The 19,061-nt window shown below is 40.8% G+C and overlaps 2 protein-coding genes across 6 annotated transcripts in view; one reads left to right on the top strand and one right to left on the bottom strand.

The window, feature by feature from the left end:
• Window positions 1-7,611, bottom strand: part of golgb1 (golgin B1) — a 37,831-nt gene extending 30,220 nt beyond the window's left edge. For both annotated transcript variants that reach the window (XM_049566479.1, XM_049566480.1), the window contains exons 1-2: window positions 7,426-7,611; window positions 3,870-3,948 (exon numbers count right to left, since the gene is read on the bottom strand). In XM_049566479.1, coding sequence (XP_049422436.1) covers window positions 3,870-3,938 — 69 coding nt within the window. In that variant the 5' untranslated portion in view covers window positions 3,939-3,948; window positions 7,426-7,611. The remainder of the gene's footprint in view (window positions 1-3,869; window positions 3,949-7,425) is intronic.
• Window positions 7,612-10,307: 2,696 nt separating this feature from the next.
• Window positions 10,308-17,101, top strand: guca1a (guanylate cyclase activator 1A). Of its 4 annotated transcripts, none has more exons than XM_049566505.1 (4): window positions 10,308-10,701; window positions 11,147-11,970; window positions 14,389-14,713; window positions 16,284-17,101. In XM_049566505.1, exons 2-4 carry the CDS (start codon window positions 11,773-11,775, stop codon window positions 16,409-16,411), a joined length of 651 nt encoding a protein of 216 aa, XP_049422462.1. In that variant the 5' UTR covers window positions 10,308-10,701; window positions 11,147-11,772; the 3' UTR covers window positions 16,412-17,101. The 4 variants fall into 4 exon arrangements, with proteins under 4 accessions (XP_049422462.1, XP_049422461.1, XP_049422463.1 ...); XM_049566504.1 differs by having other exon boundaries at window positions 10,308-10,846; XM_049566506.1 differs by having other exon boundaries at window positions 10,308-11,473; window positions 11,760-11,970.
• Window positions 17,102-19,061: the final 1,960 nt, after the last annotated feature.

Below are 19,061 nucleotides of genomic sequence, written 5' to 3'. Positions count from 1 at the left end.
TTGTGTGCATGTTTTAAATGGGTTGAAGCTTTTCCCACAGCTAAACAGGATGCAGCAGCAGTGGCAAAACCGTTGATGACTCTGATAATTCCTAGGTGGGAAATTCCAATTGGTGAGTTGGTGAGTATTGATTTGAGACAACATTGTGCATATCACCCAGCTCTGGAGGGGCATTTGAGAGAGAAAATGCAACTTTAAAAACAAACTTGTGAAAGTGTGTGAGGAGACTAAGATGTCATGGACAAAAGCTCTAGGAGGAGGAACAGAAATGGATTCAGTCCATTTGAGATCTTATTTGGCAGACATCTCAATACCGCGACTGGGCCCGTTAAAAGGCAGTTGCCAGACACTGGTCACTGCGAGGATGAAATGTTATGATATTGTGCAACCTTGTCCTCTGTTTTGTCTGAAATCCACCAACAGGTGAAAGCTGCCCTGCCCAAACCAGCAGAAGAGAAGCTGCATGATCTCAATGCAGGCGACTACGTTGTGGTGAGAGATCTGAGACAAAAGAACTGGAAAGCTCGCAGGTGGAACGGTTCGATCCAGGTGCTTTTGGTGATGGAGATGGCTTACTGACATCCAGTGATGGGTATGGATCGCTCAGACAACACGTCTGGGTGTGTGGCAGACATGTTCATCAGGCACTTCAGCCTGGATGGTGTGGCAGGTGCTACTTGGCTAAGTTGCTGCCTGCTGTGACTATTGTTCCTGATTTGACTCATTTTCACACAGACTATGATCACTACCCACCGCACAGAGCAAGACAAGCTGTGGTAAGGGTGGCCCCTGTGGAGAAGGGTTTTGGGGGTCTCCTGCAAAGGTGGGGAACAGTAAACAATGCACACAAGATTGATGCTGTAGCTGTGGACTTGGAAAATCTCACAGGCAACGTGGCTACAGGATTTAGCTCACTCACACCAGCAGTACAGGGCCTCAGAAATGTGGCTCTGCAGAACAGGATGGCTATGGATTTAGTCCTGGCTAGCCAAGGGGGATTTGTCATATTGTGGGTACTGATTGCGATACATACATACATACATACATACATACATACATACATACATACACACATACATCACTGATAACATGACACATGTGGTTGCTCATCTTAATGACCTGTTGCATCTGGAGAAGAGCTGTGACACTGAACTTGTAGCAGGTATGGACCGGTGGTCCTGGTTTTCTTTGAGTGGATGGAAAGCATTATTGCATCTGTTTGCCCCTGTCATACTGGTTCTGCTGATGCTGTGCATTTTTATGTGGTGCATCGTTCCCTGTGTGAGATCTTTGATTACATCAATGGTATCATCTTCTGTAGGGCGCTACGTGCAGATGGATCTGTGGACTCCTCCTTACAATTCACAGGAGTCACTTGTTTAAGTTTTATTCTGATTCACATTTATGTGTTTTAGTTTAGAAATGTTTTGATCATTAAAGTTGATTCAATAGGAGGTTGATTAGCAAATCACATTTTTACATTACACTCAATTTATTGTTTTGATTTTCACTTTCATTTTTCTATTTTCATTTTTATTTCTCATTTTATTCATCTTTATTTACTTTTATATAAACATTCGCATGACAGTCAGTAAAGCAATGTGTTCCCTTTATTGATTTTACTATTGTGTATTCTCATTAAAGATGAAAATTTTCATTTATGCTTATCTTGCCTTAGCTTAGAGTGTGGCATAAGGGATTTTTGCCCTCATCATATAGAGGTTTTTCCCTTATGAGGTAGAGTAGTTAGACGGACAAGTCTTTTACCCTCTCCTTCACCATATAGGAGGGGGATGTTTGGCTTGCCTGTGCTTATGGCCTGTGACTTCTGCCTGGGTTTTCATCTACCATGTTGGAGGATGGTGATACTGGCGTTTGGCTGGTACGGATGGAACTCATAGGACATAAGGTAGTAAGAGAATTTCCCATGCTAATGGTTTAGCATGAGAATGCTAAAAAGGGTGGAATGTGATGGAAAATTCTGGTATTTGGTATTGCTATGATGTATGATGTGTGTTGCTCATTTAACCCCTACTGTGACAGCAGTGAGAGACACCAAGGTCACGAGCCAGGGAGGCTCAGACACCAAGAGTATGAGCCAGGGAGGACAACAAGTGTCCTTGTTAGTCTGAAGATATGTTGTGTTTTAGGAATGTCAAGGCGCCACATATTTTGACTGTTGATGTGCATGTGTTATGGGAACTATAAAGATAGCAGGGCAAGAAGACTTGCTAGGCACTCGCTCACTGACTGACTGTTCATGCGGTTGTATGTTTGAGTGTCTCCATTCATGAATGCTTATTAAACTCAAGAAAGACAGCCGACGTGTGAAGACTTTTTCATTAAATAGTAGTTTTGCCACCACAGTAACGACTAACAACCAGTCTAACCTAAATTTTTGCCTTCAGCAACTGTGTGTTGAATATGTAACCAGAACAAAAAAGGGATTGCTCCTGTTGCCATGGTTACCATTGATATGAGAAATAAAACCACAAGAGTTTCACGAGACTTAGCGAAAAAGTATTACATCAGAATTTGTAGAAGAGAATGACACGTAGACTGACAGGTCCATCACTCAACGTCAGTACATGATATCCCCGTCTGACTTCATTCTCAACCTACATTAGAAAATTGCTTATTTTACTACTACTTTATATCACTATTACTGAAGTCTGCTGCTAAATTCAGCATGATGTTTTGCTCAGAACAGTTTTTAATAAATCAGAAGTTTAAAAAAAAAAACACGTAAACTGCATCGTTAATGCAGACGAGTGGAGGATTAGCTGGGAAACATCACATTTATTCACTTTACATGGAGCTACAGTTCATACTGAACTATTAAATCTTTGACAGAAGTGTAAGTATCTCTTAATAAGCCATCAGAAATTGGAAATCATCTTTAGTAGGAGTAGATGTTTACCTTAAGCTAGCTCGGGCCATGTCAAACTTAACAATATTTTAACGGAGCAAGGCAAGCTAACTGCTAGCGTGCTCAGTTGCTTTGAGATGGCTGTCAGAGATGGCAGATGTACGATCGCATAATCCCGTTTGAGCTTTAACATGTGGTGTGTTCCACGTTTTATTTCCCAAGAATAGAGTACTGTAAACAAACTGTTACCATTGGAAATCGCAGGTTTCGGTTCTACGCAGGAAGTTGCGCATATAATTATGGTATCATGGGGGCTAGGAATAAGGTGGATGGCTTTAAATTGGACAATTGAACAAGTATGTATATTCTCAAGGCTCTTTCCTCATGAATCACCTGGAATCAGTTCAACAAATTCCCCTTCTCACTTCTGCTTTATTTATTATTTATTCATAGGAGAAATCGACTTACTTTAATGTGGTGACAGTTTCAGACAGTCATCTATTTTCATTGCGTTTCCGTCTGAAAACCTTTTAGGTATTTACGTATGCAATCTTTAACTTGTAGATAGCGAAAGAAGCTATCGTTCTCCAGCCTGTAGTTCATCTGTATGCCACAACTTAATGGAAGTGACGAACTATATCACTGGAATGCCTCTTTAATGTGGGAGAGAAATGTGTCCTTGAATGTGCGGACGCTCTGGAACCAAACGAGTTATGCAAATATGAAATTCTGAGTCAGTGAAACTATGAAAGATAAAGCAGTCTTTGACCTAATTCTGTACAGATAGGATGTGTTAAGAAATCATCTGTCTTTATTTTAAAAGATCAGAGACGTTTTCTATCATCATCCTCTCGTTTTTTCACCAGTGGCCCCAAAAGGAGGATAAAACACTCTGGAGAATTTAAACTGGACCAGGCATAAAACCCACAGTTAAAGCCGAGGACACTGCCGGCGATGCTCTCTGTTATAGTGTGTTATAACTGATGTGTTGCTGTCTCACCTGTGGGTCTCCATCTGGGGCCTCCTCTCCAGAGAGCTCCTGGAGGACTGTGGCCAGACGGCTCAACATAAAGCTGGCACTGTGAGGGAGAAAAAAATATGTATCAAAGGTCTGAGGCTGCAGTGTAAACTAAAATAAGTAGTCTGGCATATAAATCATGTCTCTGCTGCACCTGCGCCAGCGCTATTCTGTAACCCTGTAGATAAAATGGTGGGAGCATAACACCTATGCTGATTCTTCCTCCATCAGTGTGTCTAATTTTCCTCACACAGCAGCCTGGAGTAAAGCCTGTCTTATCGTAATGCAGAGTACATAATGGAGGATTTGTACATTTGCCTTTTTACTACGTCTCTGCAGAGAACAGCTTGAAGTGCTGCCTGATAGCTGCATACACACACAGTCCTAAAGCATACTGTATTTTACTTCTGTGTGCACATACTGTCTGCAAGCGGCCACGTTACTCTACACTGGAGCTGATACTATGAGTCCATTAGTGAAAAGGACGGAGAAATAACTGGCTATAACTACTCAGACAATGGAGTACTTGTTTTTCAAGTCAACATACTTTCATTTCAGCTTCGCAGCTTTGTTGTTTTTCTTTTGCCTTATCTGATAATGAGCAGAATATATTTAGGTTTTGGGGAGGTGGTTAAAAAATAAGCTACTGGATATCAGACTCAGCTTGAATGGCCAAGTGAGTTTACACATAGATGGACTTTGACTCCTGTTTAAAGTTGCTCTCGGTGTTAAACACACTTACAATAGAGAGGAGATAGAAAGAGACATAAAGCTAAAAACAAGGACAACAAAACTGAACACACAAGTGAAATAAACATGAAACTATTGTACTGTTGTACTGTATTATTTCAGATTTGTATTTCTGTTGTTGTTTTTTCATTTTCATCATCATTTTTTGTGCCGTGTGTTTGTTTGTGGCTTATTTTGCTTCATTTTAATAAGTAACGTCATTTTTTTTCTTATTTTAATAGGGGAGGACTTTGGATAAGCTGGTCATGTTTACTCCCTCTCCAGCACTGCAATTATCTCTGTTCTATACGTTTTATATTTTCTTATAATTGTGCAAATAAATAAGCCTAAACCTAACATATTCATACAAGTAGGTAAAAAAAGGGAGAAATCACATAATCATTTGAGGCTCCAGGAAACTATGACTGTAATGGTTTTATATGTTTTATATGTCAAACGATTCATCAGTTAAAGAAGAAAATAATCAGCAGATTAACCGTTAATCAGCTGTTGAATGTAACTAAGTACATTTACTCAAGCACTGTGCATAAGAACAGATTTATAATACTTTTACTTTACTTAAGTATTTGCAACTTTCTACTTCACTGCACTTGAGAGGGAAATACTGTATTTATATGTCACTACAATTATTTAAACTTTAGTTACTAGTTGCTTTAAAAATTGGGATTTTTGCACACACCATATAAAAAACACATGTGCAGCTGAATCCATAATCAGTCGACTGATGAGAAAATTAATTGGCAACTGCTTTGATAATTGTTTTCATTATTTTTCATGCAAAATTATTTCATGTTTCCATCATCTTAAATATGATAATTTTTTAAAGGTTTTTCCTTTTAATTAATTTGATAGATTTTTTTCCAGCATTGAGTGCTTTTACTTTTAATACTTAAATACATTTTTGCGACTGTACATACATACTTATATTTAAGTAACATCTTCAATGCGGGACTTTTACTAGTAACAGAGTATTTTTACAGTGTGGTATTAATACTTTTACTTAAGTAAAGGATCTGAATACTTCCTCCAACACTGCCGTTAATAAACAGAATTGTTGGCTGCAGCTCTACAAATGACATTTCAAAACCCACTGCAAAAACAGGCCTGAAACAAAAAATAAAAAGCAGTATTTTTGGAAAATACTAAGTCTCTACATATGAATTTAACAGTGTAATATGGAGTGTACGTAAATTATTGTTGGTAATACATTTATATTACAGTGTTTAGAATATTCGGGGAGCGTTTCAGAACCTGATAGATTTGCAGAACCAGTTTTAAATAAATAAACTAGCTACATGACAGGCTTACACTAACTCATATTTTCTATTTTTGAGAGTCAACAGACTCTGAGTCAACACACTGGCAATTGGACTAATTCACCTGTCAGCAGATATAATCCCATGACTGATTTCTTATATTTCAACTGCGTAATATGGACTTAAAAGGCACAATCATTCTTTATAACACTGTCAACTGTGCCATATTCTTCAGTATTCTAATTTATTCTTACCAACACCACTCTTGAATGTATATTTAACATATGTTGCACATACTGTATAGATGTTATTCTTATGTCTACTGCTATATATATATATATATATATTGTGTTGTACACTGTAGCAGTATACACATATTTTTACATACTTTGTGACTTATTCTTGTTATTCCTGCTTCTGAGATTCTCTATGCTTTCCATCAGAGCGTCTGTAATGTATCACAATTTCCTGAAAATGATATCGCAACCACAGACTGTATTTTTCTCATGTAAAGTAAAACACTTTGGCTTGACATTCACAACTGGATAAAACTGAATATTTCATCATTTTCAGCTTCTCTCTCCAGAGACAATACTACATTCGGTTACATTTGAGCAACAGAAATGATGAACTCCGTTGTAACTTATGTGTATGTCTAGCAAAATTGTTCACACATAAGAACAGAATCCTGAAATCACCCTCCAACTTTTTCTTGAATAAATTTAAACTGTACACAGAATCTTTAAATCTAATGAAAGGGAATTATAATATATTATAAAAGTTTCCCAAAGCATTAGATAACTGAGTTAGATGTATTTTCTCCTTGTATGTGGAGATATTTGTTTCTATTTTTTTGTTGTTGAATAATTCATTTCTATTCAACTTACAGTTACTAGCACTCCCTTATTAGCATTTGTCAATCTTGTATTACACTACTAATCGTTTTGGCAACTTCTTTGCACTGACCTGTGTCTATATTGAATATGATTGTTGCCAAAGATGTTGTGTACATTCTCAATACAGTTAATCAAAAAAACGCATCACAGTGTCCCCCCAGGGATCAATGAAGTACTTCTGTTTCTCTTTTCCACAGCAACACATTGGCAGACACTCCCCAACCTGTTAGCCGAGTTGGACCGGACAGAACCGACTCCCCCCGAACCTGCTGGACACTCCACTGCGGCTGCGTCACTCTTTTTGTGAACAGCAAAGATTATAGCTAGCTAACGCGAAAATGGACGGCAAACTTTCCAAGCGGCTGGACGACGGTGTCTCCAAAAAGCAGTAGACACACGCGAAGATTAAGCCACGGTGGCGTGAACAGGACACATCCGGTGTTTACTCTGGCTGCAGTTTCTTCCACGGCACAGTAAGTTAGCTAACGCTACGGAGCTAGCTAACGCTGCTCTCTCGTAAATAAGGACTTCAAAAGCTGCTTCGTGAGTTTTTCCCCTCCGCGCGTGACAGCTCTGTGATGCAGCCGTGTGAGTGGCGTATTTTTATGTTTTTTAAAGAAAGGACATTTGACTCACCTGTGCGAGTGCTCCCCAGGTAAATGTATGTGCTTTTTATTTGATATATTTCCTCGGATGGATGTCAGAGCTTAGCCACATCACCAAACATTCCCGGAAACAAAACTTCCCTTGCTCTGATTGGACAGCCGCACATAAGGGACTGTGTGCAAATTCCCAGGCGCCTACTCCTACCTAGGGAGCGTCTACGTGATCATATACGTCTTTAAAAACGAAAAATGAGCCCTCAAGTGAACACTAAGTAAATCTCTACACTTGGAAGCATACAGAAGACACAGCAATGATGGCAGGACATGACCAGAGAGTCAACCGGATCATCAACCATGGCAGGCAGCTGGGGAGGAGTCTGCTGCTGTTGGCCCACTACACCACAGTGTTTGTGGCCTTCGTGGGACGCACTGTGGGCTGGATGGTGGATGCAGTGAGGTGGACCAGCCTGTTTGCACGCTACACGGTGTCAGTGTTTGACTCCATCTACAGACATCTGCACTGGGGGAAGAGGAAAAGTGTCGCCGGTGGTGGTGGTGGTGGTGCCAGAGAGATCTCGAGCACTGACATGCAGCCGCAGTGACTTCATGTTTATTATAACTGTGTTGTCCAGACATGAAGTAAGACAACAAAAACTGAACCTGAAGGAGTGAACTTTTGGGGAACTGATGAAGTGTAAATGAGGCCTTACTGAAGTCAGAACAAATATAGCTTTTTACTTTTTTAAGCTCTTAAAACATAGCTTTTTGTTACATAGTCTTATTAGTGTTATATTTCTATGTGTGGTTACATAACGTGTGTACTCCAAGTTTTGTTATTATCAGGAAAAGCTCTTCCAAAAATGTTGGAAACTGTATTTCAGGCTATTCATTAGACACAATGGAAGGAACAAAACCCCCTGTTGCTGCCATTCATCCCTCATATCTGCTGATATGACTGTTAATGCAAATGTTACAGGGTAATGCAAATATAAAGGAAGCACTGTATGTCCTTTCTGTATTACATTATTGCACTACAGAAGAAGAAGGAGTTTCGATTCAAAGCTACATCACCAGCCAAATTATTTTTTCTACATCTGTGCCTGTCTGAAGCGTACACCATATTTCATTTTGCTGCAGCATCTGTTGGTTTGTTTCTTTTGGAGAGCAGGCCGATCCTTATGTGGCGTGAATGAAAATGGAGGCATGAACAATGACTCAGCGCTCTGGCTACACCGGTTGACCCGTGGAGATGTTGCTTCCTGTAGTTTTCCTGTGATGATCTGAAACTTCTGTTTTGCTTTACGGCCAGTAAGAAACACTAACGCTCCGTTGTGAATGTACTCCAGAGGCAACTAATGTGAGATAAACAAATCCTGGAATGTTGATGTGAGAAGTGACAAAATGAAAAATGACCCGCAGCTGCACTTATTAATGAAGCTTTTATTTTTACTTTTGTATTAATGCGTATATTTCAATCCATAGTTCATATTAACTTTAGTTCAAACACTAACATGTATATAAATGTTATTTGTCTTTTTTTTTTTTTTTACTTATAAAAGAAGTTGAAGAATGCACTTATAGCTGCTGAAGAATACCACTAATACAATATTGCTTTCAAATATGATTGTGAAGATATCTGGGCCCCATTTAGACTTGGGACTTCATTTCGTACAAAAGCACTAAGACATGAATGAACTATTATTTTTCCTTGTTTCTGGTATCGGCATTGAGATCAAAAATGCTTTTTGTGGTGTTTTGTTATTTTAATTTCACAGATTCAAACTGTAATGTTTAACTGACTGTACCAGTCAGCCATGGGTCATGCCCTCTTGGTTTTAAACTGTGGTATCCAAGTAAAATTCTCTACCAAATAATGTTTGGCATTCTATGTTTTATTTGCAGAAACACACGCTACTAAACATTTATTCATTTTATTGAAACTGGGGTCAGGAGAAGTTTGGAAAAGCCTTTAAAAAAGGCATCATTAGAAACACACCCTCCTCCTGCAGCTCCTCCCTCTTTGCCCTAAGCCCCTCCCACAAGACGGCCACAGGCATATGCACCCACATCACACAGTAACCCAGTGTTTCTCATACATGTATTTATTTAATGGTATTTCATTGCAGAGCTGCTCACAGCGCATTCACTCAGCCCCTCCTTGCCCCACTCCATCTCTGTTCAGTAGGGCTGCAACTAACGATTATTTTCATTGTCGACTAATCTGTTGATTATTTCTTCGAATAGTCGAATAGTCTTGTTTCGTACTCACGGCAAAGGGTTTTAGTTCACCGTCATGGGAGAGTGTGTAAAGCTGCCAATATTTGAACGTAAGAAGCTGCAATAAGAGTATTTAGGGGTACTTTTATAGTACTTTGCTATGAAAAATGACTGAAACTGATTAGCCTTATTTTAATAGTGGATTAGTCATCGATTAGTTGACTAATTGTTGCAGCCCTACTGTTTATCAGAACACAAATGAGACAAAAATTACACAACTCACTCCCCGCCACTGTGGACTGCTTCCCCAGGAGGAGAGCAGGCAGCAGCTCAGGAGATGGACCTTCGGTTGGTGGCTATAGCAACTCAAATTCAGCCAGAAGCTTGGGCTGTCTGATCCTCCGGAGCTAGGGTTTCACTGGCTGGACTCAGGTTGCTGCACCTGCTGCCTGCTCTCCTCCTGGTGAGGTGATCTGCAGTGGCGGGGAGTGAGGCGAAGGCACAGCTGCATCATGATACAGTGGGTCCCTGGGTACTGTATGTAAAAGACCCCCTCCCACACCGCTCCTACATAGGAGCAAGACAGACAGACTTTGTCGTTTAGCCTCTTTTTGTGTCGTTGTTTTGCATGTCTTTGTAGTCGTAATGCTTTTTTTTTGGGTGTGGTTTTATGTCTCTTTGTGTTCATGGTTCAGTTTATTGTCAAAGAACATGGAGGAACGAAATTTGTCACCCAGGTCCGGCAGCGTACAGAATAAATAACAAAGAGACAGACCCATAATAAAGGGAAGGACGACAGACTTAAACCAGAGAGTTCATGAGCCCCTGGGACGAAGCTACACTTTAGCCTTGTTTGTGCTTTGAGGCTGCGCAGCCTTCTGCCTGAGGGGAGGGAGGTGAACAGGTAGTGTGCCGGTTGGGCGGAGTCCTTCATGACACATGACGCTCTGCTTCTGCACCTGCTGACCAAAAAGTCCTCCAAGAAAGGGAGGCAGATTTAACCACATGTTGCAGCGCCTTCCTGTCAGCCGCAGAGCAGTTCCCGTACCAAACAGTGATGGACGCCTTCCTCATGATGCTGGCTGCGTTGGTGAGCAACGTGAGGTCGTTATACGCCAGTCGCCAGTAGCTGGGAAGCCGCTGCACTGCTGCGTGGCGCCTTCTTTTGCCTCAGGAAAACCCTTCTTTTTGCATTTTCTTTGCATCTCTTTTTGGTCATATTGAGTCTCTCCCTGGTCAGTACAAGTTCATTTGAGTGACATTTTGCCGGTGAGGGCCAGGGGGGGCCCCTTAGACTTTGGGCCCCTGGACCTCTGCCCTGTAGGCCTGTTTGACACACTGTAATTTGAGGCTTTCACCAATGTTAGCTACATGAATGTGACCTTGTAGCCACAGCTGTGAGCCTTTACTCCAGTTAGCAGAAGGCTAAACTCTTAGCAACATTTTCCCTCCATCTCTAAAAAGCTTTGCTGATAGTGATGTGTTTTATTTTGCTTATTGTCAGGACTTTTTGATGAGTTCATCTTCCATTCCAGCCAATAGGAACGCCTGTCTTCAGACTGCTGGAGGAAGCTGGAGTACCCACACTGACATCCGGCATGGCGAATTCAAACCCAGAACCCTCTTGCTTAGATACAATAACGCCAACCACTGCACCACCGTCCGAAAGAATGCGTCTACAGTAAGCTGCCTGTCTGAGCTGTGATGATGGATCTGCTGAGGGTGGTGTGTTTTGTTGTGTGCACAGTCTTCATCAACAGCTGCACCACTCACACTTGAGTCATCAGTTCAGATGCATGACTGTGGAGGTCGAACACACATGACGGATGAGAGCTGCATTGTGTCCGTCAGCACTTCTCGTGGTAAATATGTCCTTTCACGTGGCGATTATGCTGATCATCTGCATGTTCCCCTGGATTACAGCCAGTGATTAAACCCAAGGAGGGCACAGAGGGGCGTGCACCGCCGTCTGATCCCCAAACACAGGCAGCTACAAAAGGCCCCTGCCTGCCGCTCCTCTCACCCTAAGTCCCGTTGTTGTGTGACTGTGAAGAGGGATAACCTCCGCTTCACAGTAGACCAATTGGGCTGAGAGGTTTGCTGAGCGGCTGCAGAGAGGCTCCAGCTATCTAACGTCTACACACTCAGGTGTCAGGAAGACATGGGTAACTCAACAGGAAGCACCGTGGACGACCTGCAGGCGGTGGAGATGCACCTGTGGTACAAGAAGTTCATGACGGAGTGCCCTTCAGGTCAGCTCACCCTGCACGAGTTCAAGCAGTTCTTCGGGCTGCGAGGGCTGGACCCCGAGGCCAACGCCTACATAGAGCAGATGTTCCGCACCTTTGATATGAACAAGGTGAGATGGTGCTTCTTTTTTTTACCTGCAAGGGTAAATTCAAATTAAGCTGGCAGAGTCTGATGGTTCCTGTGATTTCTAATATGTGCCATGTTTTATAATTGCATTTTTAATCACTTTAAAAAGAGAAATAACGCACACAAAGTCAGCATCATAGAAACATAAAGACCTTTTTGACATGAGTAGAACAACTTAAATGTTTCTTTCTGGCTTCTCACATTGTAACAACTTATTTTTATAACATAATTAATATTGCATGCCTATTTATTTAATACATTTAACATCAGTAGGGAGGCCTGTTTCTTTGTTTTTAAATGTTTAAAATGTGTTCCCTTGAAATTATTGTATTTTCAAATTATTTACTTCACCCTTTAAAACTAAAGAAAAAAAATTGTCCAATGATTCATATTATGTGCTTATTAGGTACTCTTTTTTTTGTTACCTCGCTATGGTTCACAAAAGTACTGGAAAACCAATTGTATGGAGATCAACTGAGGTCAAATATATTTGCAATTATATTTACAAATAAGGCTGCAACTAACAATTTCATTTTGAATAATTTTTCAATTATTTATTCAATTAATTTTAGGATGTATAAAATAGTGGAAGATGTCCATAGTGCTCATAAATACTAAAAAATAAGCATACCTATTTCCATGTGTCCAAAGTGATGTCCTCACATTGCCTGCTTTGTCTGACCAGCAGTATAAAATGCAAAGATATTTCAATTACAGTTATACTTTGTTTTAAAATCCTCTCTTTGGAGATGCTGGAGCTGTAGCTTTTTGGCAATTTGGTTAATAACTGTTTCAGATTTATTTTCTTTCGATAGACTAATTGCTCCAAATCTTTAAGGGGTAATAATTTGGGAAACAGATAAGGGTTGTCACTAATAATTCACTCATTCACTCATTACTTGTTTCTAAATGGAGTGTAAACATGATGAAAAATGGCCATCACAGCTCAGGGTGACATTTTTAATTTGAATCAGTCCAGAAAAAAAAGTTATTAAGTTGATATCTTTGATAAATTGCAGGGTTTCAATTCCTCACATTTGAGGCAATGGGAGCTAATTTCCACCAATCTGATGAAAAAAGTTATTGTCTTAATATTGAAAAATAGTTTTCTCAATATTTTGACTGAGGCCTATTTTGAGATGTGAATTTCATGTCATAATGTCATAATTTTGAGAGTTTCCCATTGTTTTGCCATAGTTATCAATTAGTTTGAAGAAACCTCACGTTATTTTGAGAAACTGAGCCGTTATTTTAAGAAACCTAGTTTAAGATATTGTGTTATTAAGTCATTATTTTACAATGCTAATATTTCAAGATAAGGAGGTCATTATGAGAGAGTTTCCCATTGTTTTTTCCCCATTGTTTTAAGATACTAAATCATTACTCATAATGACTTATAGGATCTTTTTCTGTTCATCATCCCTTCATACAAACCGGTTAATTTGGGCCCTTTTGCCTGAAAAATTATTTTAACAATTACTTTGTGATCAAAATTTGACTAACTGATTAACTGACTAACTACTCAAGCATTCAAATGGATGAAAACATTTGAGTCAGATGCTCTGCTGCTTGACTTCAGAAGTTTGTTGGGGTTATAACTAAAGTTGGGTCAAGAGCAGAAATGTTCTTAAAACTTCAACATGTTGCCTGAACTGAAAAACATCTGTATTATTTATGTTCAAACATAAACAATGCAGGGATCTCCGAGCAACAAGCTTGTACCGGGGTCATCTCAACGTTCATCTCAAGGTCCTTTGTTGATGCAAACTCTCATCTTCAAGGTTCAAACTGCACATGAATGAAAGGATATGGACATTTCAAATGCAGTTTAAATGGTATATATCAGTCTTACCACTGTGCTGGAAAAAAAAACTGTCTTGACTTTAAATTTTGAGGGCGAAGGTGTCAAGGAGAACAACATAAGTAGGCTATAAGCTGTTGGTGATTTGACCTACAGAGAAACATACGTTCCTGACAACATGTCCCCTTAATGTTCCACATTAAGAGGGCATTAAGCCAAGGAGCACAGGACCCTGGGAACATAAATATGCTCCCCTTGTAACCCTCAAATCAGTTTTAATTAAGAGTGTCTCAGAGCGTGCGACGGGGTCATCGCAGGATGTCTCTGTCTGAGAGGCTATATTTAGTCCCTGGTGCTAATCTTTCTGCATGATTTAAACAGTGAGATTATCTTTGAGACAAATGCTTTGATGCTAAGATTGTTGCCCGTGTTCAGACCGTCCCTGGAGATAATCCTCCGTCCTGGCACACTTTGTTTCACACAGATAGCTTTTGGAGTTGAGATGAGGGGGATCTCATTCAAACGAGCGACTGATTCATCACTGAAAAAAGACGGTCATGCATAATAATTTATTGATGTTTGACACTTTTTTTTTTCCAGGACGGCTACATAGACTTCATGGAGTATGTGGCTGCTCTCAGTCTGGTGATGAGAGGAAAGATGGAGCACAAGCTGCGCTGGTATTTCAAGCTTTATGATGTGGATGGCAACGGCTGCATTGACCGACATGAGCTCCTCAACATCATAAAGGTACAGTTTCTACCATGCATCTGCAACTGTGGACTTTACAGCAAGTCCTGGTCTCATGCTGATTTTATTCTGTTCCCGCAGGCCATCCGTGCAATCAATGGGAGTGAGAACCAGGAGGGATCTGCTGAGGATTTCACCAACCGTGTGTTTGACAGGATTGATATAAACGGAGACGGTGAGTGTGTTCTGGCACTGTATAGGAAGATTTAGAGAGGAATCGATCGTGGGTGGACAGTGTTTGGACATTCATCAGCTCCAGTGCTGTCATCAGTCAGGGAACACAACAAGCACAATGAGAAGAGATTCTCAAAGTGGCTGTTGAACATAATAACAAGATGCTAATTTAATTTTTAAGTAAAGACCTTCAAAATGTCCATGAGCGTTACAATGGTATACGGAGGAGTGCAATGCCAACTAAATGGGTATAGTGCTCTTTTAAACCACACTTAAAGTGCGGATCCATTTTTTTCAAGGTTTTATACCACCCTGTAGCTTTCCACTACAGTTCATGTTTTGGCTAAAACGTCCATGTTTGGTGGCACAAAATCCACTGGAAAAGCAGGGATGGGTCAGTCAAAACACTCAACGTCAGAAAAAGCTGCAAAGGGTCAGTAAAAACACCAGGGATCTGTGGCTCAAACGCCAAGAAATTCAGCAAAGGGTCAGTAAAATCACCAGGGATCTGTGGCTCAAACACCAAGAAATTCAGCAAAGGGTCAGTAAAAACACCAGGGATCTGTGGCTCTAACACCAAGAAATTCAGCAAAGGGTCAGTAAAAACACCAGGGATCTGTGGCTCAAACACCAAGAAATTCAGGAAAGGGTCAGTAAAATCACCAGGGATCTGTGGCTCAAACACCAAGAAATTCAGCAAAGGGTCGATATAAACACCAAGGATCTGTGGCTCAAACGCTATTGAAACACCACAAACGGTTGGTAAAAACACCAGGGATCTGTGGCTCAAATGCCATGAAACACCACAAACAGTCGATATAAACACCAGGGATCTGTGGCTCAAACACCCCTGGGAAACTGAAACTAACTGCGGGGAGAAATGGGACTGTGAGCATTTGGTTTGTGGATAAAGGGCTGTCAGAGAAATTTTTCAGATATATGGGACTTCAGAATTTTGGCCTGTCAAAAACAATGGCATGGCACCACCTAGCGTAGGTTTCTGCATGATGACGTTGCTACATATGAATCCCCCAGCCCGCCTTTTGTGCCTATTCGTGACTGAGCCAAACTTTCTTTGAATATTGTGCATTAGCGATCCTTGAAACTAAGCAGTGTTCTGCTGTGGACTTCACATTAATTCTGATCCAGAAGTCAAACAATCACAAAACTAACTGATTGAGGCAGCGGTAGACCAACAACTTCCGTGTTCTGTGAGGTAAAATTACTGTTAGTGTCAAAAGAGTCTGGTTGCTTTAAAGACAGCAATATAACGGCTTCAGGTTCCTGTTGGAACGGGCTGTCTGACGGCAAGGTAGAGTGCTGAAAATATGACACTGACCATGGAGAAGTACCTCAGACAACCCCACTTCAAAAAATTTCAACCTAACCCTTTGATTAATTATCATTATTACCAGCGATTGCTGTTCCCACATACGTCACTGTTTTTTGGTAACAGTTGAGTGGGCATTTTGTTTTGAGAAACTCAAGAGAACACAGATGGACGCGCCCTTCAATGTGAGAAAAAATATATGTATTTAATGTCTTTAAATGTAACCCTTCTCCTCCAACAGGCGAGCTGTCCTTGGAGGAATTCGTGGAAGGCGCTCGCAGTGATGAAGATTTCATGGAGGTGATGATGAAGAGTCTGGATCTCTCCCACATCGTGGCGATGATCCACAACAGGAGGCACAGCGTTTAGGATCTGCCCGTCCACACTACCTCATCCTCATTCATGATTGAACCCGAGAGCCTCGGTACACGGCCTCCGGCAAAAACGTCATTTATAGACTGAGATTTCTATTAAGATTGAATCCAGCTGAATATAAATGCCAGTGTACTGCAAACACTGACATGTCTTGTTTTTAATCTCTCAAAGAGCGACACATACGCACTTTAAATGCATCTGGATGACTCAGTCAACCTTTGCAAACTGGTCATTGTCCTTGTTTATCGATGCACAGCTCTCCCAAGGCCACCTTGGCACGAGGGATGATCTCTCAGACGGTCCACAGATACCCCGCGGGATAAAAGAGAGAGATAGTGGAGCAGAGTGGCAATTATATGCACTCAATGCTCCCCAAATGTTTTTTTCTCTGGGTCTGAGCTGCTCTGCATCCAAATACTTCAATCTGTTTTTACCCATTCTTGCCTGTGGGGTTTACAGGACGAAGCTCTGACTCTGCACTGTGCTCAGCATCCATGATAATTTGATTAAGTCAGAGGCTGTAAAATACAGGAGCAGGTGAAAGTGTCTGAAGACATTTAGCAGTGTGCAGATTCTCAAATGTTTACCTTTTGTAAATAATGTTCATAACCTTTTTTTTTAAATGTTTAAAATAAGTTGAAGCAGAAAGCAAAACACTGGCTGGTGGTGTGTGGGTGTTTCATTGGCTGAATATACAGAATAAATACAGATATAGATTATGTTTGCTGGCTACCTAGACTGGTGCCTTCTGTTAGAGCACAGCCAAATGTGTGTGTTTGTTCAGCTTTTGCTTATTTGTAAAATAAAAATTAATAATTTAAGTGTGCTGTGTGATGTCTCCATTTAATGTACTGGATATCAATGTGCTGCAGGCTTCAGTCCAGCCTGCTGGTTGCCATAAAAACTGCAAATAAAACCTCAGGAAGTGTTTAGACATACATTTCAATTCTGCATCTGACAGCCCAAAAATTGGAATTTTAAAATTTCAATTATCTCTGAAGCACAACCCAGAGATCTGTTGGAAACATTTTACGTTGGCCCTGTCTACATGTATACAGATAGTTCTGGGAATGGCTATTTTCCTCTGCGATTTGGCCTCTTGTCAAAATACAACCAAGAGTTTTAGGGTCACTAAAGCATCAAAATGCTAAACATGTTTTCCAACATCACCTGATGGTGGACAGCCAATTGTTCCAATGCCCCAAAGATATGAAGCCATGTTGGTCCAAAAAATGTCCCAGTGGACCAGAACTTATTTCTCAGACAGCCTGTTATCCCAGAAACACACTTATATTGCTCCTTAGTCCCGTTCCACCAGAAAATACGCATTCCCTGCAATTAGACAACCAGATTGCCGTAAAAAAAAATTGTATTGTACGTTTTTGCAAACCATGGATACGTTACATTTGTACATTATCTTGTATCAGATATGTTGAAACTTTAAATTTCTCAATAAATGGATGTGTGGTTAAGTACAGCACAGGAATCTCTGGTTAAGAAAAGATCATGTTTTGGCTAAAACGTCCATGTTTGGTGGCACAAAATCTGCTGGAAAAGCAGGAATGGGTCAGTGAAAGCACTCGGACACTCAAACGTCAAAAAAAGCTGCAAAGGGTCAGTAAAATCACCAGGGATCTGTGGCTCAAACGCCAAGAAATTCGGCAAAGGGTCAGTAAAAACACCAGGGATCTGTGGCTCAAACGCCAAGAAATTCGGCAAAGGGTCAGTAAGAACACCAGGGATCTGTGGCTCAAACACCAAGAAATTCAGCAAAGGGTCGATATAAACACCAGGGATCTGTGGCTCAAATACTAAGAAATTCAGCAAAGGGTCATTAGAAACACCAGGGATCTGTGGCTCAAACGCCAAGAAATTCGGCAAAGAGTCAGTAAAAACGCCAGGGATCTGTGGCTCAAACACCAAGAAATTCAGCAAAGGGTCGATATAAACACCAGGGATCTGTGGCTCAAATACTAAGAAATTCAGCAAAGGGTCATTAGAAACACCAGGGATCTGTGGCTCAAACGCCAAGAAATTAGGCAAAGAGTCAGTAAAAACGCCAGGGATCTGTGGCTCAAACACCAAGAAAATCTGCAAAAGGTTGATATAAACACCAGGGATCTGTGGCTCAAATACTAAGAAATTCAGCAAAGGGTCATTAGAAACACCAGGGATCTGTGGCTCAAACGCCAAGAAATTCAGCAAAGGGTCATTAGAAACACCAGGGATCTGTGGCTCAAACGCCAAGAAATTCGGCAAAGGGTCAGTAAAAACACCAGGGATCTGTGGCTCAAACGCCAAGAAATTAGGCAAAGGGTCAGTAAAAACGCCAGGGATCTGTGGCTCAAACACCAAGAAAATCTGCAAAAGGTCGATATAAACACCAGGGATCTGTGGCTCAAATACTAAGAAATTCAGCAAAGGGTCATTAGAAACACTAGGGATCTGTGGCTCAAACGCCAAGAAATTCAGCAAAGGGTCGATATAAACACCAGGGATCTGTGGCTCAAATACTAAGAAATTCAGCAAAGGGTCATTAGAAACACCAGGGATCTGTGGCTCAAACGCCAAGAAATTCGGCAAAGGGTCAGTAAAAACGCCAGGGATCTGTGGCTCAAACACCAAGAAATTCAGCAAAGGGTCG

Source organism: Epinephelus fuscoguttatus, linkage group LG22, assembly GCF_011397635.1.
Source record: "Epinephelus fuscoguttatus linkage group LG22, E.fuscoguttatus.final_Chr_v1".
Taxonomy (NCBI): domain Eukaryota; kingdom Metazoa; phylum Chordata; class Actinopteri; order Perciformes; family Serranidae; genus Epinephelus; species Epinephelus fuscoguttatus.
The sequence above is the reverse complement of the archived record's forward strand: the minus strand, read 5'-3'. Positions and strand labels throughout refer to the sequence as shown.

Bases quoted from the DNA above. Each gene is read 5' to 3' on its own strand.
- guca1a (XM_049566505.1), top strand. From the start codon at position 11,773: ATGGGTAACTCAACAGGAAGCACCGTGGACGACCTGCAGGCGGTGGAG. The intron at 11,971-14,388 runs GTGAGATGGTGC...TTTTTTTTCCAG, and splicing joins GCACCTTTGATATGAACAAG to GACGGCTACATAGACTTCAT. The intron at 14,714-16,283 runs GTGAGTGTGTTC...CTCCTCCAACAG, and splicing joins GATTGATATAAACGGAGACG to GCGAGCTGTCCTTGGAGGAA.